This window comes from Echinops telfairi, unplaced genomic scaffold (assembly GCF_000313985.2).
Source record: "Echinops telfairi isolate 266 unplaced genomic scaffold, ASM31398v2 ScPeMD7_2565;HRSCAF=3150, whole genome shotgun sequence".
Lineage (NCBI taxonomy): Eukaryota > Metazoa > Chordata > Mammalia > Afrosoricida > Tenrecidae > Echinops > Echinops telfairi.
In genome coordinates, this window is record NW_022106463.1 from 8873719 (window position 1) to 8896387 (window position 22669).

The following is a 22669-nucleotide window of genomic DNA, read 5'->3' on the forward strand; positions in this document are numbered from 1 at the left end:
TCTTTCAGGTAGGCGGGAGCTGGGCAGGTGAGGGCCTCTTTCAGGTAGGCGGGAGCTGGGCAGGTGAGGGCCTCTTTCAGGTAGGTGGGAGCTGGGCAGGTGAGGGCCTCTTTCAGGTAGGCGGCCAGCACGGGAGCCCCGAAGGAGGACCTTAGCAAGAGGGAGCGCTCTTCAAACGCTACTGAGCCACCAGGTAGCGTTTGAATGGACATTTGGGAAGCCAGGTGGAGAGGTCAAAGTATAATTTGTTCAAAATATTGGCAACACTGTAGCACATGGTTCCCAATTCCCTGGAGGCATATCTTCAGGCTGAACGCCCAGAAGTTGGGTGGCTGAGTCACAGGGCGAGCACAGAGGGACTGGGGCTATGTCCCACCCTCAGTAGTCTTCTCAGGGTGGTTGCTCCCCAGCAGCCCTGCCTATGGGTGGTGTTTCTCCACTGTTGCCTCCCTCCTCAGTAAGGGATGGCCCTCCAGTGTCGCTTCAAGGCGACAAACAACATGGTGATAAGTGACGAGGCCATTGAAGTGGTCAACGATCCCAGCCCTACTGGGCTCCCAATAATCACCCCCCACGGGAGCATCCACCAAGAGGCCCAAAGCCATCCTGTACCGGGGACAATCAGAGGCAGAAGACCTCTTTCAACTGCTAAGAAGAAAAGACCTCACGGGGGTGGGTAAGGTGCGCCTGACCCAAGCCACGGTTTTCCCCCAACTCCTCTACGCCTGCCAAAGCTGGGCCACGGAAAAGGAAGACCGAGGAAGTGACACGTTCAGGTGGTGGTGTCGGCAAGCCTACCGAACATACCCTGGCTTGCAATATAAAGACCGTTGGCAGGCTCCTAAGTATCCAGGCTGGAGAGACCTTGTCTTAGCGACTGTGAACGTACCATCGAGAGAGGCCAAACACTTAAGGGAGGACATGATGTTTGGTCAACCTGAGGGTCAGCCAAGGTGAGCAGAAACCCCCGATGTGCTGGACTGATAGATACAAGGGCCACACCAATGGTTTCGAAAACAACAGCCATCCAGGTGCGGGCCTGAGCAACTGTTCACCCTGTCCTTAACAGCGAGAGCCCACTTGCAGGCAGCCGCCAACAACCTGATCGGTGAAGTTGATGATCTCCTCCCATGTCCAAGGTCCACTTTCATATCTTCTTACTGGTCTGCTTATGCCCTTGGCCGCCTTCCGTGTTAGGTTTGGTGTCTCCCCCGAGCTTATAGCAGTTGCTGTTGGGGGCCGTTGTGGCCCTGTGCGGAACAGCATGAAGAGCCGCCCACGCCTGCACCCTCCTCACAACCGGTCCTGTGCCTGAGCCCATGGCGGCAGCCACGGCGTCCGTCCGTCCATCCGTCTCATCGAGGACCATCCTCTTTCTCGCTGCCCCTCCGCTTTATCCAGCAGGATGTCCTGCAAGGGCTGCTCTCTCCCGACCCCAGGTCCACATACGTGAGATGAATTCTCCCCGTCCTCGCGTCTACGGAGCGCTGCAGACATACTTCTCCCAAGACAGACTGGCTTGTCCTTTGAGCCAAACACATGGTTCTTTCCCGCAGCCTCCCTCAAACTCGCGGCTTCTCTTCGGTCTTCCTTGTTCAATGTCCGACCCTCAGGTGTGTCGGAAGCAACAGAAGGGACCCTGGCTTGGGTTGGGCACCCCTCAGTCCTCAAAGTAACCTCCTTGCTTGTCAACACTGACCAGGTCATAGGCTGCTGGTTGACCCAATGCAACGCACCATTGGATTTCTTGACTTGCTTCCACGAGCATCGATTGTGGATCCAAGCACAATTCTGAGGAGAGAGATCAACCTTTAGGGTTTTTTGTTTGTTCGAGAAAACCAAACCTGCTGCCATCGAGCTGATTTTGACTCGTCGCAACCCTGCAGGACAGGGTAGAGCTGCCTCCTTCGGCTTCCGAGACAGTAAGTCTTTATGGGAGTAGACAGCTGCATCTTTGTTCCGAGCAGAAGCTGGTGGGTTTGAACCATCAACCATGTGGTCAGTAGCCGAGCACTTAACTCACTCTGCCACCAGGGCTCCTTTCTCTCCCTGTTTGTCTTTTAACTTTACTCAGGATGATTTTTTTTTCTTAGTGATGATTTTTTTCAATTTAATTTATCAATTTAAAAGTCTCGCGCCTGGTAACCATTACGTCTCGGCCATTCCTCACTCCTCCAGAGGAAGATCATCTTTCAATGGAACTATTAGGTCCGCTTGCTCCTCGGATGGCAGTAATTGGATTTAGTGCTGCGTTTGTCCCAGGTTTCTTAGCCCTTGGTCCTCCGGGCTTCTCTCGTTCCATCTCCTCACTCTGCTTCCCCTCTGCAAGTGCACACGCCGTTCCAGCCCTGTGGGTTGTTGATCTCCCTCAGGGACTCCGACAGAGCTGCACGCTGAAGACAAGGCAGGGCCCTACGTGCTTTCAGCACTCGTTGAGAAAGCGGAAACAGGGGCAAACAGTTCCACAGCTCTTAAAATCGGTTTTACAATTCCCCCTGTTCTGTGTTATTCTTCCTGGATTCAGAACTGCCCAGTTGTGAAGGAAATGTCCTGAGCTCCCTTACAAAGGATTCGCCAAGTTCTCTTTGCTCCTTGGATTTACCCATGTTTGGTTTGGCTCATGCCGCTCCTTGACTACGGCGTCTTCCCCATAAAGGCTGTCTCAGATCACGACTTAATCTTTCTCTCGCTTCTTTGGTGCTCTGGCTCACGACACCTACGTGCTTCCTGTTAGTGTCACCAAAAATAAAAGGCACCTTTGATTTCCCCACCTTCTCTTCTCTCCCCCCAGTTCTCACCTCATCACCTCGTTTAAATGTGCTCATGTGTGCGCGTGCGTGTGTGCATGCATACGTGTGTGTCTTTGGGTGTAGAGAGCAGATCTGACAATACCAGTGTAAGTAAGAGCATTGCAGCTAGAGTTCCAATTGATACACACATAGTCTTTGTGTTAGTCCAGCTAGACTAGAGAAACAAATTCATAGGCACTCAAATATGTGTATGAGAAAGAGCTTTATATGAAAGAGTACCGTAATTGTACATTAAGAGAACATCCCAGCCCAGTCCAGATCAAGCCCATAAGTCTGATATTAGCCCATATGTCCAATACCAATCTATAAAGTCCTCTTCAGACTGACGAAACACATGCAATGATGCCGAGTGCAGGAAGATCACAGGCCAGTGGTTTGGAAGTCTTGTGGATACAGTGGCGTAAGCATCTCGGTGCTGGCAGGGGTCTCCACGTGGCTCCTCCAGCTCAGGGCACTAGAGTAGTTCCATGTGTCTTGTCAGCTGCAATGTCTCCCAGGGAGTGAACTGAGCTAGAGAGATGCCTTCCACCTCCAAGGAGGAAGACAGGAGTTCGCAGAATCCTCAGGGGAAGACCATGCCCACACAGAGGCCTCATTGGCTATGACGTGATTGACAGGCTAGACCCCACCCCTTCACTCTTAATCCTCTCAAATTGACAAATGATTATAGTATAACTACCACTGTCTTATTGGAAGCAAAAGGTATTTAAACATGTCCTTGCCATCAGTGACTGACTGCAGACACTTTTTTAAAAGCTTCCCTTTTTTTATTGTAATAAGGACTTACATAACATTCCACAGCGTCTCTGTCATCTTAGGTCTCTGGTGCTGCTGTAGCAAGGATCGCTAGTGGGTGGCTTTCACAAACAGGTACTCATGTTTTCCCGGTGAGGGGGCCAGATGTTTGTGCGAGCACCCTGGCTCTAGGGGAAATCTGTCTTTTCCGGTCAGTTCTGGGGGGAGGCCCGAGCCTCTTCAGCATCTGTTTCTTGGCTTCTTTATTGGGGGCTCTTACAGCTCTTATCACAATCCATCCATCCATTGTATCCAGCACATTTGTACATATGCTGCCATCATCATTTTCAAAACATTCTTTCTGCGGGAGCCCTTTTGCCCTCCCTCCCCTCCCGCCCTCATGAACCCTTGATAAATTATAATTATTTTTATATCCTACACCATCCACTCTCTCCCTTCACCCACATTTCTGCTGCTCATCCCTCTTGGGGTGGTGGTTTTATGTCAGTCATTGTGATTGGTTCCCCCTTTCTACCCTTTTGCCTCCCACTCCTCCCTACCCTCTTAGTATCACTACTCTCCTTATTGGTCCTGAGGGGTTTATCTGTCCTGGATTCCATGTGGCGAGAGCTCTTATTTGTTCCAGTATACCTGTTCTGGTCTAGCTGGATTTGTAAGGAAGAAATGGGGTCATGATATTGTGGGGGAGGAAGCACTAAAGAACTGGAGGAATATTGTGTGTTTTGTTGGTGCTATCTATACTGCACCCTGGCCGGCTCATCCTTTCCTTGTGACCCTTTTGTGAGGGGATGGCCAATTGTCTACAGATGAGCTTTGGATCTGCGCTCCGACCCTCCCCATTTGCATCCATATGATTTGTTTTTTGGGGTCTTCTGATGCCTGATTCCTGATCCCATTGACATCTCATGATCACATAGGCTGGTGTGCTTCTTCTATGTGGGCTTTGTTGCTTCCCTGCTAGGTGGTCCCTTGTTTGACCACGTGCTGGGCTGTTACCGGTCGGTTCAAACCCGCCAACAGCTCTGAGGGAGAAGTCACTATAGTTTTGGGATAATTCTTTTTATATGCCTGAATTTATTTTCACATTTCTCTTTCTGGTGCTGGCTTTCCTAAGAGCTTCCCAGGTCAGTACCAGCATGCGTTTACCTTTGATGACGACAGGTGATGGTGCATTCTGCCAAATATGTTTAACGCTGGAGAAAAAAAAAAGAAGAGGAGATGAGCTTTTGAAAGGCCTTTATTCACTCGTTAATAAACCGAGGAGGTCAGTATTAGAAGAATGGATGCACTTGAAGGGTGGTGCTAAGGAAGCACTCTGAGAGACCTTGGATTACCAAAAGAGCAAACATTCTGGCCAGCATGCTCCTTAGAGGCAAGAAGCGGGGCACTTCGTCTCATGTCCTCTGGATGTGTTGTCAGGAGAGACCAGGCCCCAGGGGAGGACATGGTGCTCGGTCAAGTCGCAGGGCGGTGAGGAAGAGGAGGACCTTCGACGAGATGGATGGGCCCGGTGGCTGCCTGATGAGCTCAAACCTAAGAACAGCGTGAGAAGGGTCCAGGCCCAGGCAGGGTCTCCTTCTGCTGTGCACGGGGTCATCATGGGTCATCGTGGGTCATCATGGGTCATCGTGGGTCAGAGACCCTGGCCACAACAACAACAACATCAACAATCAAACGATAGTAGGCTTGGCTTCCTGCTCTATGCACGCTCACATCTTAGAACTTTGTAGGAGAAACACGAGCCAGCAGTGTTGGAAGCAGTACAACTGGTCACACGGGTCTCTTTGAGCCAAAACCCCGTCCTGGTGAAGTCTTCGCCCCATAAGTACATTCTAAGTCTGTGCGGCTCATCCTGTCCGTTTATTCTCTTTTTCCTAGGTAAAATATCTATTCTCCGATAAAACAGGCACCCTTACTTGCAATATAATGACGTTTAAGAAGTGTACCATCGCGGGCATACTGTATGGGTAAGTGCTCCGGGGCTGTCCTGTAGGGGACTCTCTATGGCCCCCTCCCAGGGAGGGGGGTGAACGTCCATTTACTCCCAAGTTTATTTGACTGTCGAGAGCTATAACGGTATCCCAATGAGGACAAATGAGAGCGGTCCGCTGTTGCAAACTCAGGCTTCTCTCTGCTCCTCCGCTGTTCTCTGTGGCGCAGTCTGAGGCCCCGGGACACATGACATGGACAGTCTAACCCTGCGTGGTGGCTGCTGGGTGCCAACCACCCGCCTGGGGCAGCACTCAACCTGGGCACCACAGAAGGAGACACCGCCTGGTCTTGCACCAGAATCATCATTACGGCCGGGTTGGAACCCTTGGTTTCAGTTTAATATGTCCACCCCCCCCACCCCCACCCCCTGCTGTTGAGCCACTTCTGACTCACAGCCCCCCTACGGGGTGGTTTCTGAGGCTTTGTAAATCGTTCCGGGAGAGACAGCCTCATCTTTCTTCCGCGGAGTGGCTGGTGGGTTTGAAGCGCCTACCTAGTGGCTAGCAGTGCGATGACAGCCCCCATAGTGCCACCAGGGCTCCTTTGCAAATCCATATAGAGATGATAAAGGACTCCTTGCAGCATCACAAAACCGACCGAGCAAATTTCTCAGCACAACAGTGGCGCATTCACCCGTTCCCTCCATTTTCCCCCAGGGAAGGCCTTGACCGGGCTGACAGTCCCCCAGGAAAACTCGGGTACGTAGCTAACTCTCCTCCAGACTCTGCCCTCTGTTCTTTGCCCCCTGCCACGAACTCTCCTGGGTCCTGGGGCGCTGGCGCTCGCCAACGCAACCCCACTCTCCTGCTCAGACTTCAGATGGACAGTTACGAAGACCCTCCCCCCGAAGACTCCCCCCTGGGAGAAGCCCCGTAGCACAGAAGCTACTCTGCATCCGACTGCTTAAGACACGTGGGCTGCTGCTGGTGGTCTACTTCTCCATCTCTCCTCCTCCTCCTCCTCTTCCTTCTCCTCCTCCTCCTCCTCTTCCTCCTCTTCCTCCTTCTCATCCTCTTCCTCCTCTACTTTTCCCCATTTCCTTCTTCCTCTGATTCTTTTCTTTTGCAATAAATGGTGTCTCCAAAAAATTCATAATCATCATGAAGTTCTTCCCTTTCCTTCTCCTACGACTTCATGTCATCATACCAACCCCCCTCCCCAAAAAACCAACCCCCCAAACAAACACGCTCACTGCCATCAAGTCCCTGCTGACTCACATGACCCCGCAGAGCAGGGCGGAACCACCCGTGGGTTTCTGAGACGGTAGCTCTTTACAGGAGTAGAGAGCCCTGTCTGTCCCCCGTGGAGCTGCTGATGGTTTCGAACTGCAGACCTTGAGGATTGCAGCCCAATGCATAACCACCGAGCCCCCAGGCTGCTCCCATCATCCTAGGGACCATAGAAGGATTACGGAGCGTCCACTCCACTGCTTTCGTTTTAAGTGTTTTGTTCTACTCTGGGCGGGAATTCCCACCACAAACGTGGCCCCCGTCAGACCCCGAGTTCAGCGACAGAGACCACATTTCCCACCACACGTCAGCTGTCCTGTGCGCCCTGCTCTGCCACCTCTGCTTTCTGCGCCCTGCTCTACCTTCTCCTGTCCCTCTGGAATCAATGCTGGGATGCCCTCACACGTAGCTGATCTCAGGCCACTTGCACTTCAGTGCCTGGGAAGGTAGAGCTTTGAACAGGTTTGGGTGGCCAACAGTCCATTTGTGGACCATTGTTAATCGCCAGTTTAGCCTTACATAAATTTTCCCTCACACTGGAACGATCCAACCAACGCTTCAAACCCATCAAGTCCATTCTGACCCAGAGTCACTCTATGGGACCACGTAGAACATCCCCCGGGGGCTTCCGAGCTTACAGATCTTTATGGAAGGGGACAGTGTCATCTTCCTCCCGTGGAGTGGCTGGTGGTTTCGAACTGCTGATCTTGTAGTTAGCAGCCCGATGCATACCCACTGCACCCCTGGGGCTCCTCCTTGTTGCACAACAGCGAGGCTAAGTGGGCACCGCAGGCACCTGTTCCGACTGACCTACTCATTCCCCTTATGGAGCCACCTAGGACTGGGTCTGGGTCTCCTCTGCAGCCAGGGGCTGCCTGCAGTCCCGTGGGCTCCGCAGTGTGGCTGTTCCTGACCCGATGCAGAGGTCTGGGCCACGTGTTTTCTTTAGACCCGCGTCCTCAGGAAGTTTGTTTTTTTTTTGCTAAAAGGACTCTTTATTCTTCTTCGTAGTCAGACGACCTTTTTCACCACAGAAGAATTTAATGACCCAACATTGATGAAGACTTTGGAGAGTGGGCATGTAAGTCTGCTCTGGCCACTCCAGGTTGGCAGGGTCAGGTAGGAGATGTTTAAAAAAACAACTAGGGCTTCCTAAGGGGAATGCCTTTCTGAGCCCAGGAACGAGAGAGGGTCTTGGCAATTTGTTTGATGCTCACACAGTAAGAGACGCCATTGCAATGGTGTTGTCCATGGAACCAGAGCTTGTTCACTTGGGGGACATGTCAGCCTTATACAAGAGCATCCCAAGACATAGCCTTCTATGCGAAGACCGTCCTGTCTGCACGGTGTGGTCCCAGACAGTGCTTCCGGGGCCTCTCTGCCTCAGCACCCATAGTACTCTTACCATGAAGGTGGCTTCTGGGCTTGGGAGTGGGTGGGTGGGTGGGTGGGGTCCTTGCAGCTAGGATCAATTACATTTACCATCTAGAAGCCCCTATTGGGTTCTTGTATCAGAATTAAAGTGTCGAACCCCTGGGAACTTGTGACCAAGGCTCGTCTGGGCCATGACCACCTCAGGAACAAAGCTGGTCCGAGGAAGAGACCAGCAGATCATTCTTCTGCAGAGACCATCGCTCCCCCATCCTTCCCTCCCCTCATCTCCCTACCACCTCCCGACAGAACCTCCTTGCTCCCCTCAAAACCAAACCATTGCCATCAAGTCCCAATGCTGACTCACAGTGACCCCAGAGGGCAGAACTGCCCCGTGGGTTTCTGTACCCCTTTATGGGAGTAGAAAGCCCCACCTTTCTCCCATGGAGCAGCTGGTGGTTTCAAACTGCTGGCCTTGCGGTTAGCAGCCCAACAACACGTAACCACTAAGCCACAGGGCCCGCTCTATCCCCCGGTTTTTACCTGGGACCACAAAACAAGCTTGAAAGAGCCTGTCTCCTTCTCCGGGACGGCCTTTGTCTACTTTTAACCAGGCTGCGGTCCCGAGTGCCAATCATCTTCCCTCACATCCTGTAGGCTCTGGTCCCCAAACGAATTTGGCCTCCCACTCCACCTGCAGAAGAAAAATAGGACTCGCTGCCCCATTGGCAACTAAAACCTTCTGTATTCTAGCCATCGTCCAGGATAAAGTGTGGGTATCTGCTTTTGCAGCCCCCCACCCCCACCCCAGGGGCAGTGTCACCCTGCTGTATAGACGATTGCCCGTTCAGCCTCTCGGCATTTTTAAAGCTATGAAGTAACTCTTCCAATCTCGTGGAGTGGTCAAACAAGGCCGCGTGGTGGTGGGGCACAAGGCCAGGGGAACTCTTCCCGGGCAACAGGATTCAGGAGGGCAGAGTGGTGCCTTCCTTCCTGAGACCCCCTCCAACCTCCTTCGTGGATGGCCTCCCTGCCAGCCCGGCTGGGAATGGAGCTGTGGAGACCCTGACGTGGGTTGCGACCGGCCACTCTCGCTTGTTCTGCAGCCCACGGGAGAGTACATCAAGGAATTCCTGACCCTGTTATGTGTGTGCCACACCGTGGTTCCCGAGAGAGATGGAGATGACATCATTTACCAGGCTTCTTCTCCAGGTAGGCGCTCTGTGCCCAGTGCTCACCACGGAGCCGGGAGCCCAGCCCGTGTGCTGCACGAGGAGGGGTGGGGATGCCAAGGAGGACCCTAGGTTGCCCCCTTCTCCCAATCTGGGGTCCTCCCATGGTCACTCCTGTGACAGTGGCTCTGAACCTCTCTCCGGTCCCGCCCCGTCGCCCCCACCCCTCCCTGCCACTCCAAAGACGAGGGAGGGTACCTGGGCCCCAGGAATTATGTCGCATTGCCAAGGCAGGGGGAACACTGAGAGCTCCCCCCAGCCATGAGCAGTCAGGCCTGACTTAGCCCCAAGTCTTCCCCCCGTGCCCCGCACTCAGTGGTGCCCAGAGGAATGGCTGGTGCGGCCCAATAGGAAGGTCAGGCGTACGGGGGTGGGTGGGGTGGGGGCGCCAAGAGCCCCCGACTAAGGGAACCAGAGACAGTGAGAGCGCCCCACCAGCTTTTCCCAACTCCCGTCGTAGAGCCAACGGGCACTCTTTAGCGTCAGGGAAGGGCACCCACTCCTGCCGGCTCATGCCTACTAATGTGGGCACTGTCTTCGCAGACGAAGTGGCCTTGGTGAAAGGCGCAAAGCAGCTGGGCTTTGTTTTCACGACGAGGACCCCCTACTCTGTCACCATGGAAGCTGTGAGTAGGGTCCTGCCTTATCCATGATTCCGCCCGGCGCCTTACAACCTGCTGCTCTTCCAGTGGGGCACGGGGCACGGGGCCAGGACAAGGTCTGACGCTATAGCCTTCCCAGCCAGCATTCCGGGTGCATCTCTTAATTCCTCTGGGAGATTTTCTTACCCCGCCTGTCCTAAGTGAAGGGTCTTTGATGGCCGAGGGGACCAGGCATTGGGCTAGGTTCGAACAAGGTCTTCCACTTCAAACCCACTTCAAACCCACCAGCCACTTTCTCTGCTCCCATGACGATGGGCTGTCTTGGGAATCCCACAGGGCAATTCTGCTCCACCCTTCAGGATCCCTCTGAGTCAGGATCCTCTTGTTGGAATTGGGTCGCTCCCAATTGACAGCCACCATCGAATCATCGGCTTAGCGCAAAGTCATCATCAAATTCGTTCCTGCTACAACGTCCAAGGTGTGTGTCAGGGTCGTATCCTCTCACCACACCTGTGCAGTCTGTATGCTGAGCACATGAGCAGAGAGGGTGAGCCATCTAAGAAGAATGCGGCATCAGCATTGGAAGAGGGCTTATCAGCCATCTGCCAGCCCTGCTTGCTGAGGTCGAGGGTTTGCAGCGCTTACTGGTGAAGGTCAAGGATGGATCACAGCCTTCGGGATGGATGGCAACTCAATGCAAAGAAGACACAGCCGGACCAATAGGTGGCATGACAAACGGAAAAAACCCTTGACGTTGTCAGCGATCTTGTCTGGTTTGGATCTATGAGCAATGTTCAAGGAAACAGCCGTCAAGAGATCAAACAATGCATTGCATTGCATAAGTCCACACAGTCCAAGACCTCCTTAGAACATTGAAAAGCAAGGATGTTAGTGTAAGGCAGTGGTTCTCAGCCTTCCTGATGCCATGACCCTTTAATACAGTTCCTCGTGTGGTGGTGACCCCCGACCACAAAATTATTTTCTCTGTTACTTCATCACTGTCCCCTTGCTACTGTGATGAATCGTCCTGTAAATATCTTGATATGCAGGATGTATTTTCCTTGTTACAGATTGAACATCATGAAACATGATTAAAGCATAGCAATCACTCACAAAACAATATGTAATTGTATATTGGGAAATATTTATGTATTTTCCGATGATCTTACGTGACCCCTGTGAAAGGGTCGTTCGACCCCCAAAGGGGTCTCGACCCACAGGTTGAGAACCTCTCCTGTCAGTCTACTGTGCGCCCTGTGTCAGCCATACTGTGCATGTGAAAGTTGGACCCTGAAGAAGGAAGACCAGGGAAGAAGCGATGCGTTTGAATGCCGGGGAAGAACTTTGAGAGGACCGCGGATGGCCAGAAGAACAAGCCGATCTGTCTCGGAAGCAGCACCACCATCCTCAGAGGCCAGGACGGTGAGATTTCCTCTCACATACGTTGGACATGTTAGATGAAGAGACCAGTTTCCTGGGAAAGGACGTCCTGCTTGGTAAAGTGTGTGTGTGCGTGGGGGGGGGGGCCCGGGCAGCTAAGAACAGGAAGGCCCTTCACGAGATGGACTGGCACCGCGGCTGCCACGAGGCTGCCACAGGACCGGGTGGTGCTCTGTTCTGGTGCGCGTCAGGTCGCTGTGGGTGGAACGGGCTCACTGGCGCCTATCAGCCACCATGGCAGAAAGATAGCAGACTGCGGTAGTGCTGAGAAGAACTGGAATTGCGCAGCACCTGGTCGTGCTCATGGGGAACCTGTACATGGACGAGAGAAGACCACGGGGTTTAAAATCGGGAAAGGCGCGCGCCCTTCCCTTGTACACAGGTCACTATGGGTCGGAACCACCTCCAGGGCCCCGAGCCACAGACCACAGAAGCCACAGGGGTGAGTTTAGGTCTAGAACTGAAGGGCCACTAAGGGCCATGGGCCCTGAGGCTCCACCAGTCTCTGTGTGACCATTCAGTTTGGTCTCCGGTATGATTTTGAATGTTATTCCACATTCACCCCCACCCCCCACCCACACACATACTCTGTGCACGGTCTCCTAATGTGATGTGGATGCCTTTCAGAGCAGTTGGTGGTGGTAGCCGGGCACTGTCTAGTGCTTCTGGTCTCAGGGTTGTGGAGGCTGAGGTTTGCAAGGTCCATTCAAGTGGGCAGGTCATTTCCATGTGCATTTCAGTTTCCATCACAATTTTCCCCTCTGGACTGAGAGGGAGCTCAAGCTGCCCTTGGATGGCCACTCCTGAGCCCTGAGCCCCAGTGTCCACTCCCCGGAGGAGGACGTAGGACACTGCCTCTGTGAACTATATTGTGCCTGTTGACCTTGGTGTCCCTGGGATGATGCTCCTGAGTCCCCGGCCCAGTGTCTCCCTCTCTCAGCTCTGTCCGAAGAGTTTCCATAGCTCTTTCCCCCTGTCTGCTCCACCACACTCATGGTTGGATTTGCCGTGAAAGTGAATTCACCGATGCAGGTGCCCTCTGTCACAGTTGTGTCACAGGTACCTGTGTACATTTGTGGGTCGCCTCCCACCCTCCCTCCTACACCCTCCTACACTGTGTGTCTATCTAAGCATCCTCTCATAGAGCTCAGTTTCATTGTACAATAAAACTCAGAGTCGTCAAAGAGACGGTCAGCCAGAGACTGGAAGCTGCAGGATCGTGTCTACAAGAGCTTTTCGCTCTGCTGCCTTCAGCTTGGGCAAACTTTCCAGTGTGCCCTCCTGCCCCTACCAGTTGTTGTTTACACAAGCCCTCTGATGGTCTATGGCCTTCTCCTTCCCCCGAGACACTGCCTGGCCACCCTCTAGCCTCTGACTCCCCCCACCTGCAACCTCTTCCGGTGACCTCAGCGTGGAGGATTCCCTTTTATTTGCACTGGCATTGCTGCCTGCCAGTATGCAGCCCCGTCTGGCCCGGTCCTCCACCACGTGAGTGTGTCTATTAAATGTTTCAGTTGGCTCCGGTTTTACAGGGAAGCCCTTGTTGCCTCAGATCGAGACTCCGCACGGTTGGTCAGAGATGTTTGCCTAGGTGGCAAATGAGACTGCTGCCACAGGGGGGGAGGGCCCCACCATGGCTTCATCAGACTTATAAGGAAAAGCTCATTCGTGGTTGTGGGGCAGGAGTTGTTTGGCCAGATGGTTACTCGCGCCCCCCCTGCACCCCCATGAAGGTAAGAAAGAAGGAATATGCTGTTTTCTCTTCCTGTAGATGGGGGAAATGCTCACCTTCAAAATTCTCCACGTCCTGGAGTTTTCCAGGTAAGTTACCTGTCCGGGTAGCGCGCGCGTGGCTGCTCAGGCTGTTTCCATAGCTAAGCGCCCGAGACTTGGCCCTGCCGATCCAAGCTCAAGAACAAAATCACGAGACGCTAGTCAACCTCAACTCACCCGTCACCCTTCACAGTGTTTTTATTCCCTTTTTTCCCCTCGTGAACATTTTGAAGGCCCCCCTCGTAGACAGCGAAAGTTCCCTGGTGGCATAGTTTCCATCCCACCACTAACCGGGAGGTGCATGGTTCTTTCTCTGGAATACCTGAGGGGTTCCAAACACCAGCTGCCCAACGCTGAACCCACTCTGTCACCAGGGAGGCTCCTAAAGACTGTCCAATGGGAGAGGTTCTTGCCGCCTTTCTGTGAACCCTTCCACGAAGCATCTGTTTGTCCATCTTGAATGAGCAAGTGGGGAGGGTGTGGGGTTTGGCATTCAAGACGAAGACATCCCCCTTGCCCTTAGGAGCTGACAGTCTCCTGGAAGACAGGTGTGCTAGGCAGGGTTCGCTAGCGAAATGAAACCAGGACACTTGGGATTTTATACATGTATATGCGTATATGTGTATGTGTGCTAATTAGCCCACACAGCAGTACAGCGGTCTCAGTTCAACTCACTTTCATGCAATTATTGGATGTCCTTCAACTCAGGTGGGCTGCCAGGTCCAAGGTCAAGGAAGCAGACAGCAGAGTCCTCCCTGGGGCCAGGCAAGCAGAGTCTGCCCGTAGGCAGCAGACAGCAGGGTGGATCAGTAGCTCTGGAGCTCAGTGAAGCAGGCCTGATGGGACATGGAATGCAAGTAATGCAAGGCCTCAAGCTCAAGCCACATGACCCACGGGTTGGCGTGGCCCACAGGTGGTGTAGCTCACAGGTTGAGGCAGAGAACTAGCTACAGCAGCAGCACGCACACTCCAGCAGGCTAGCTCCGATCACCTGAGAGCAAGAGAGGGTGGGGCGGGCCTTGCAGAGCCATTTGTCTCTCTGTCCTCCAATCAAACTGCGACCTGATCAATCCCACATGTTCCTACTGGTCAGGTTGGCACAATAAGCCGACCTATCACAACAGGGCAGGTGTGAAAGAGTTATTTTCCTACCAGACCAGGCCTGGTGCCACCATGGTAGAGGGCTGCATCAAGGTCTACTTCTGCTAGTGGAGCTTTGGGAAGAGCTTTGTGGAGGAGGGGGCATGGGCGAAGGATGGGCTGGCTTCCAGAAGGGGCATGCGAATGGGAGCACACGCCTTAGAAGGAGGACGTGGGGTCAGTGATGGGGTGGAGGCGGATGCGGGCTGTCCAGGGAAGGTGCATCTTGCCTGTGGTTGAAGCGCACAGTGAGTGAGACTGGGCAGGCGGGGGCTGCAAAGGTATTTGTAGGGGTTGTCTAGAAAAGTCTTTGATGGCCAGGAGAACAGTCAGAGGGCTGAGCAGCATGATGAGGAAGAAGGACAGTGGTGTGCCGTTTACTCGGGCCGGGTGGGATACAGCAGAGTAGGAAGATCACCGCGAGTTCTGCTAGCATCGTGGTGACGCGTTGCACTGCTAACCACAAGGTCAGCAGTTCGAACCCCCCAGCTGTCCCACGAGAGAAGGATCAGGCAGTCTACTCCCATAAAGCTTAAAGCCTCAGAAACCCAAAGGGACTGTGTTTCCCCGTTCTACCCAGATGCGATGAGTCAGAATCAACCCCATGACTGTGATGTCTGGCTTGCTCGATCCCCGAGCTCAGGACCGGAAGCCACGAGTTTGCATTCTGGCCCCAGCATTAAGATGGAAACCTGGGGCCCTGGAGGCAGACCTATTGTAGAAGGAACACTGCTGGTGTTGGGCATCAGCCTCAGGACACGCAGTTTGAAGGCACCAGCTGGTCCATGAGAGAGCGATAAGGCTTTCTACTCCCACAGGCCATCACAGTCTCAGACACCCGCAAGGGCAGTGCTGCCCTGACGTCACGGGTCACTGTGAGTCAGAAGAGACCCCCGTGGCAGGGAGTTTTTTTTTGTTTGTGTGTTGAGCAATCCTTGGGTGTGGACCATTTATCGTGTCTGTCCAGTAAAATGAGGACACAGCAGGTATTTGACAGGCATGTTGTGAGGTCCGAGTGGCACATAGAAAGCACAGACCACCAGGCTACCTTCCGCTCTCTCCATCAGTCTGGCCCGGAGTCATTGGGCTGGCAACCTGCCACGGGAGAATGACCGTGAGAGGGAAAACGTAAGAGGCACAGGAGGGGCCATTCAGTGCCTAGTCAGTTCCAACTCACGGTGACCCCGGGGGCAGGACAAGACCCTGCCCGGCCCTGCGCCACTCTCCCCACCTCTGCCAGGCTGAGCCCATTGTTGCCCCCACTGTGCCAAGCCATCCGGTTGAAGGCCTTCCTCTATTTCCTTGGTCATCTATTTGGCCCCATGATACTGCCCCCTGGGGACTGGTCCTTCCGGATAACGTGTCTCAGTCTACACGAGATCTCACTGCCCTGGCTTCTAAGGAGCCTCCTGGGGGTACTTCTTGGGGGCAGTTGCTGATTTACTCAGCATTCTTTGCCAGCATCATAACCCACGGGCATCCACTTTTCTTCAGCCTCCCTCGTTCATTGACCAGCTTCCACATTTCATTTGAGGACGCTGACAAGTCCGTGGCCTGGGTCAGGCAGGCCTTAGCCCACAGAGTGACTTCAGAACACGTCTTTGGGGATTGGGAATTAGAACCCCAGCTTAAAGAACACAGTAACGGAAGCAGACGTGTGCCGATCTGGCTGGCTCTCCGTCCTGTAGACAGTAGCACTCTTTTCTCGGGGGCGGATCTGGGGACTCGGTGGTCCAGCACTGGGCTACTCACCAAATGGTCCGTGGTCCTGACTCTCCCTGGGAGAAAGATGAGCCCCCCACTCCTTCCTCCACAGAGACTTACATTCTTGGGGGCCCTATGGCTCAGTTCTTTCTACTCTGGCCCCGGGGTCGCTGTGAGCCTGAATGACCTTAATGGCAGGGAGTGGGAGTCAAGGAGCGAAGAAACCTATGATGGTCTTTTTTACTGTTGTAGTGACCGGAAACGGATGTCCATAATTGTCCGAACGCCTACGGGGCAGCTCCGGCTCTACTGCAAAGGCGCTGTAAGTACGGGGTTTCCTTAATCGCCACGACGGCATCGCCACGGGGTTCGAAGATGTCGGTGCCCTTTATTGTATGTCCTATCAGTGGTTGGAGACATCACCCGAGATCACATGTCCTTCCAGGGCAGTCAACAGCACGTTGATATCTGCAGGGTCGCTCCGCCGAATGCTTGTTGAGCTTTAAGGCGAGCAAAGCATCCCTCGGTGGTCTGATGGAGAACCACTGGTCAGGGTTTGATACCATTTGCAGCAGCTCTCATGGACTGCAGATTTATGGGTTTGACATCTGTTCCAAGTGCAACGTGCTGGGGTTGGCAAGTCTCAGGAGTTTCGCTCTTCCTCTGAGTGTGTGTGTGTGTGTGTGTGTGTGTGTGTGTAAAGCACTTACAGAAGTATTCACTGCCGTATATGCTTTTTTAAAAGACACAACTTGGCTGTTGGTGTAAAGCATTGTCTAGTGGTTCTTGGATTGACCCAGTGGCTGCGACAAGAGGCTCAAATATAAGAACCACTCGACAACGCCTAACACCAACAGCCAAGTTGTTTCTTGAGAGCTTTCCCCTTTGTCACTGCCCCTCCACTTGACCAAACATGATGTCCTTCTCCAGGGACCAGCCTCTCCTAACAACATGTCTCTCAGGAGCACGCCAGCTGTCCTTCTTCCATGACAGACTTGTCTGTTCTTTTGGAAGTCCACAGTACTTTCAATATTCAAAGGTATCGATTCTTCTTTGATCTTCCTTTTCCGTGTCCAGCATTCAGAGGCATAGCAGGAGTGTGTGGGTCTGGGTTGACTGGGGAAACAAATCCATGGACACACATGTGTATAAGAAAGAGGTTTATATACAAGAGCAGTTGAATATTGAGAAAACATCCCAGACCAGTTTAGATCAAGTCCGTAAGTCCGATCTTAGCCCATATGTATGATACCAATCTACAAAGCCCTCTTCAGACTCATGAAACACATGCAATGATGCCAAATGCAAGATGATCACAGGCCAGTGGGTAGAAAGTCTTTGGATCCAGTGGTGTTGTAAGCATCTCAGCCATGGCAGGGGTCTCCATGTGGCTCCTCCAGTTCCCAGGGCTGCATCAGGGTAGGTCCATGTGGCTTCCATGTCTCGCAGGAAGTGAGTAGAGAGAAGTCTCTCCTACCTCCAAGGAGGAAATACAGGAGTTCCCAGAATTCTCAGGAGAAGGCCATGCCCACACAGAGGCCTCATTGATCATATCTTGATCGGCAGGCCAGACTTCATCCCATTCACTCATAATCCTCTCAAATTGGCACCAGATGATATAACTACCACAGGGCGATGGAAAATACCATGGCTTGGGTCAGTTCTCAAAGTAACGTCTTTGCTTTTCAACACCTTAAATAGGTCATGCGCAGCAGGTTTACCCAATGCCACATGTTGTTTAATCTCCCGGCTGCTTCTATGCACCCTGATTGTAGATCCAAGGAAGACTTAATCCTTGACAACTTCAATCCTCTCCCTGTTTATCATGATGTCACCTGTTGATCCCGGATCTGATTGTTACAACGATGACCTGAGTCGGGAACCCTGGTAGTATCATGGGGTGGGTGGGGCTTCTAACTGCCTGGTGGGAGATACCACCAGCTCTTTCTGTGTGTGTGTGTGTGTGTGTGTGTGTGTGTGTGTGTGTGTGTGTGAAGCACTTAAAGAATCATTCACCGCCGTACATACTTTTTAAAATAAATGCCTTTGTTCTAGTGAGGCGTAGGTGAGTTGTCGATAGAGATGGGTCTGTCTACTCCCTTGAAGAGTGGCAGTTTTGGAAACCCACGGGGGCTCTGCGACCCATCGACCCGCGGCCGAGAGCAGAGTGAGTGGGGAGCACCTCCATGCTCACAGTGGCGTCTTTGATCTTTGGCTCTCGGAAGAGGTCTTGTGCGGAGCAACACGTCGCCGTTTGCTTTCTCCACGCCTGCCTACCCGGGCCTCGATGGGCATGTGAGCCAAGAGCACTCCTCAATAAGTACAGTCCTTTCCCTGTTTATCACGATGCTGTCTGTCGGTTCAGCTTGAGGACTGATTTTCTTTACATCGAGTTGCAATCAGTTCTCATCAAGCTGAAAACATTTCGGCCATTATTTCCCCAACTGTTTGGTCCCTCTCCTCCTCCCACAAAGATTCCTTTCAAGTAGACGGGAAACAAGGGACCTTCAAAAAAGCTCGTGGGAAAAATGGAATGGAGAGATAACGGAGTTCTTCCATGAATGTTTTGAAGCTGTATCGTGTTAGACTGCTTGAAGCTGCCCGGCAGCTTACTGGTGTACTTCCCTCTCCTCCTCCATCATTTCCCAACTCCATCTTCCAGGTCAGACATGTTTTCTTCTACAACCTGTTGTCTGCTCATACTTTCATCCACTGTGTGTTGGGTTTTCCGTTCAGCCACCATGCTTCTAAACGATCTCAGAAATTGTAGTTTGTAGAAATCAGTTTAAGTTTTAAAAAAGTCTTTAAAAATAGCTCTAGTTACCAGCTGAATGCATTAAGGTACAGTTATAACTTTACCTAAATGTATCTCATCATTCAAATACCTGTGTCAGCTTTGGATTCATTTTCACTAATCAGCTTATCTCTTCATTTGGGGTTGTATTTTCCTGCTTCACCTGTCTGGGAATTTTGGATCGAATGCCAGCTATTTTGAGTGTTACCTTGTTGAGTGTTGGATTCTTTAGATATATGCTGATTTATATGAAGTTGTACGGGCTACCAGTGTTCATTTATCACCCGCTTTCCTCTGAGAGTGGCAGCTTGTGTTAATTATAGTACAGTTCACATCCGGGAAACCGGACAGTGGTATAACTAATTCATCAACCTGAATCCATCAGATTCCACCAGTTTATGTGCACTCATTTGTGTGTGTGTGTGTGTGTGTGTGTGGTTGTTTTCTATGCGTTTTTATTGCACGGGCAGCTTCATATCACTACCATCACCTTTCGACATGGGATATTTTCATGTTCCTAAGAGTGATCAGCAGTTCACAACCACCAGCCACTCTGCGGGAGAAGGTCAGGCTTTCGACTCCTGGAAGCAGTCACGATCACTGGAGCTCACAGGGACAGATCTACTCTGTCCTGGAGGGTTGTTACAATCAGCATCGACTCAAAGGCCGTGAGTTGAGCGCGACATTCTTTAGAACTGTGTTTGAGGCGGTAACCTCATGGGAGCGAGAAGCAGACCTGCTCGGCATCTGCCTTTGAGGTGTGTTGGGCCGGTCCGGAGCTGGGCTGCTCTAAGCTAGACGCTCCTCACAGTGCAGGCAAGACCAGACCTTCCTGGGTTGTTCACCCGATGGCCCATAAACCCGATGGTCCTTCTGGCTGTTCTCGGCTCTCCATGATCCCCGGGCAAGAGCACTTCTTCCTGGTGGCCCTTTCTCTGCCATCTGGCAATTGGCGAATGTTGTACGTACTCAGAGGCACACTTGGAGGGACGGGCTGGCGTGCCTGGGAATCGGGTGCTCTCTTGTGTGAACACTAGTTGCCTGGATGGCCTCGTAGGATCTCAGCTGAGTCTCCTTCACTCCCGCAGCCACGTGGTGGCTTTTCATAGATGTTTGCGATGATGTATTAGACAATTTAATAGTTCAGCCACATCTAGACGCGTTGTACGATCGTTACCACAATCAATCCCAGAACATCTTCTTTTTCTCGTACTCATTGTGAACTGCCCCAACCTCCCTCGCCATGCGCCCAACCTCCCTTGCCATGCGCCCAACCTCCCTCACCATGCACCCAAGAAACCATCAAACCTGTTATTGTCTGCATAAATGTACCCATTGTGTCAGGCAGGGCTCTCTAGAGAAACAAAACCAGGACACTTATGAATATATATATATATAGGTTTATACAGCAAGAAGGAATATTACAGTTAATTAGTGCACACAGCAGTACAGAGGGTTCAGTTCAACGCACTTCTGTGGGACAGTTTAATATACTGGAAGTTCTTCAACTCTCGAGGGCTTCAGGGTCCAAGGTCAAGGAAGCAGACAGCAGAGTCTTCCCTCGGGCAAGGCAGGCAGAGTCTGCCCACAGGCAGCAAGCAGCAGGGTGGGTCAGCCACAGCCAGTAGCTCGGGGGAGCTGAGCCAAGCAGGCCCTGATGGGATTTGGAACACAAGCCATGCAAGGTGACAGGATCCACCAGCCTCAAGCTCAAGCAATGTATGTGCCAGCAGCGTGGAGACACAGGTCTCGTAGAGGCCTCAAGCTCTAGCAACACGATCCACCTGTGGGTTGGCTTGGCCCACAGGTGGTGTAGCTCACAGGTTGAGGCAGAGAACTAGCTCCAGCGGCAGCACGCACACTCCAGCAAGCTCTGATACCAGAGAGCAAGAGCGAGGGGGGTGGGCCTTGCAAAGTCATTTATCTCTTTGCCCTCCAATCAAACTGTGACCTGATTAATCCCGCATATTCCTGTTGGCCAGGTTGGCACAATCAATCTACCTATCACACCTGCACTGGATTTCATATACATAAAAACATACAAACCCAGCCCCACCCCAAACCTGACCATATAGTAGCCTGTCATTTGCTTTCCCTTACGATCCATTTAAATTTGCCCTAGTTTTTAATATTTTTTTTTAATGCTTTTCTGTATATGAAATCCAGGATGGGTCAGATCTATAGAATCTATAGGTGACTCTATAGTTACTGTAGATAACCTATAGTGACTAGGTTAATGGTTCATTGGGAGCATGGCAGGGGAGGTAGGGGGACATGACTGAGCTCATAACAATGAGTACAAGAACAAACAAAATATTCTGAAATTGTAGTGATGATTGTACACCTCTTCTTGAGGTGAATGAACTGTTGAATTGTAGATTAATATGTGGATTATATGCCAATAAAACTGTTGGGTGGTGGGGAGGACCTAACCACAATAGAGTAAAACAGAAAATCCTCAATGGAAAGTTTTGGGTTTTTAAAAATTTCTTTGGGAAACTTGAGGGCACCTAAGACAGCAGTGTCTCACTTCCTTGGGTCTGTTTGTTTTGTGAACTTCCCCAGTTTATTTGGTTTGCAGGCCCAGCCTTTAGTTTGAAGTGACAAAGTCAAACCGTACTTTAAGACGTATTCCTGAATTCCTTCTGGCGGTGCAGTGGGTTCAGCGTCAGGCTGCTCACCCAAAGGTTGATGGTTCGAGCCCATAAGCCTCTCCCGCTCTTTCAGTGTGCAGCCTTGGAAACCCTAGGCAGCTGCTCTACTCTGTCCTGTGGGGCCTCTGGTCATCAGGATGGACTTGCTGGCCGTGAGAGCGAGTGAGAGGCAAGGGGAACCCGTGTGCTGAACACACAGCTGCCAGGGGTCAGCAGCTCCGTGGAATCAAAGCCATTTGCTGCCTTAGAGATTAAAAAGCCAAATTCACTGCCATCGAGTCAGTGTGACTCACGGCGCTCCCTGTGGGTTTCCGAGACTGCAACCGTTTACAGGAGCCAAAAGCCCAGTCTTTCTCTCCCTCGGACCTGCTGGTGGTTTCAAACTGCTGACCGCGAGGACCATAACCCAGCGCACAACCACTAAGCCACCACAGATCCTGGACCACATAGAGATTAGCACCAAGAGGGGCTCCTGTCACTGGTGGTCTCTGTGCACCTGGAGGGGCTCGACAGCCCCGCACAGCCACAGCCCAGGCCACTGCACACCTGCTGGCTACCAACAGTGAAATGACACAGCAGCCTTTACAGCCCTGTCTGATGGCTGCTCTGCACGTTTCTTTGCCAGGACTCGGTGATTTATGAGAGACTTTCCAAAGACTCTTTGTTCGTGGAGGAGACGTTGAGTCACCTGAAATACTTCGCCATGGAAGGTACGTGAGAAGCCACTTCCCTTTGCCGTGTGGATGGTGGCTGACGCTGGAGCCCTGAAGGCACCCTTGGGCTCCCAGGCAGCCAAGGGGAGGCCCTCTGAAGGCATGGCCCTGTCCTGCCTTCTGTCTGCTGGGTGCTTGTTGGGTCCCCCGATGGCACTGCACTATAAAACCCCCACTCTCTTGAGCAATGTACTGTACTTACATGCATCCAGGGAATCAAGAGCCAAACACCAACCAAGGAAGCCATGTCCCTCTGTGCTCCTTCCTTCGGGACCCTGGTGCACAGTGGTCAGGAGTCGGGATGCTCTCCCCAAGGTCAGCAGTTGGAGGCCCCCCGTGGTGTCACAGGAGAAAGGCAAGGCTGTCTGCTCCAGTAAAGAGTTGCATGCTGGGAAACCCACAGGGGAAGTGCCACCCTGTCTGTAGGGTCGCTGTGAATCAGCAGGACTGGGTGTCAGT

The 22669-nt window shown here is 52.4% G+C and overlaps 1 protein-coding gene across 1 annotated transcript in view; it reads left to right on the plus strand.

The window, feature by feature from the left end:
* LOC101644852 (phospholipid-transporting ATPase IB-like) overlaps positions 1 to 22669 on the plus strand; it is a 135276-nt gene that overhangs the window by 52063 nt on the left and 60544 nt on the right. Inside the window, 7 exon segments of the mRNA XM_045293995.1 lie at positions 5445 to 5592; positions 7822 to 7868; positions 9265 to 9370; positions 9934 to 10016; positions 13204 to 13253; positions 16302 to 16371; positions 22123 to 22207. Of these exon segments, the coding sequence (XP_045149930.1) occupies positions 5445 to 5592; positions 7822 to 7868; positions 9265 to 9370; positions 9934 to 10016; positions 13204 to 13253; positions 16302 to 16371; positions 22123 to 22207 (589 nt within the window).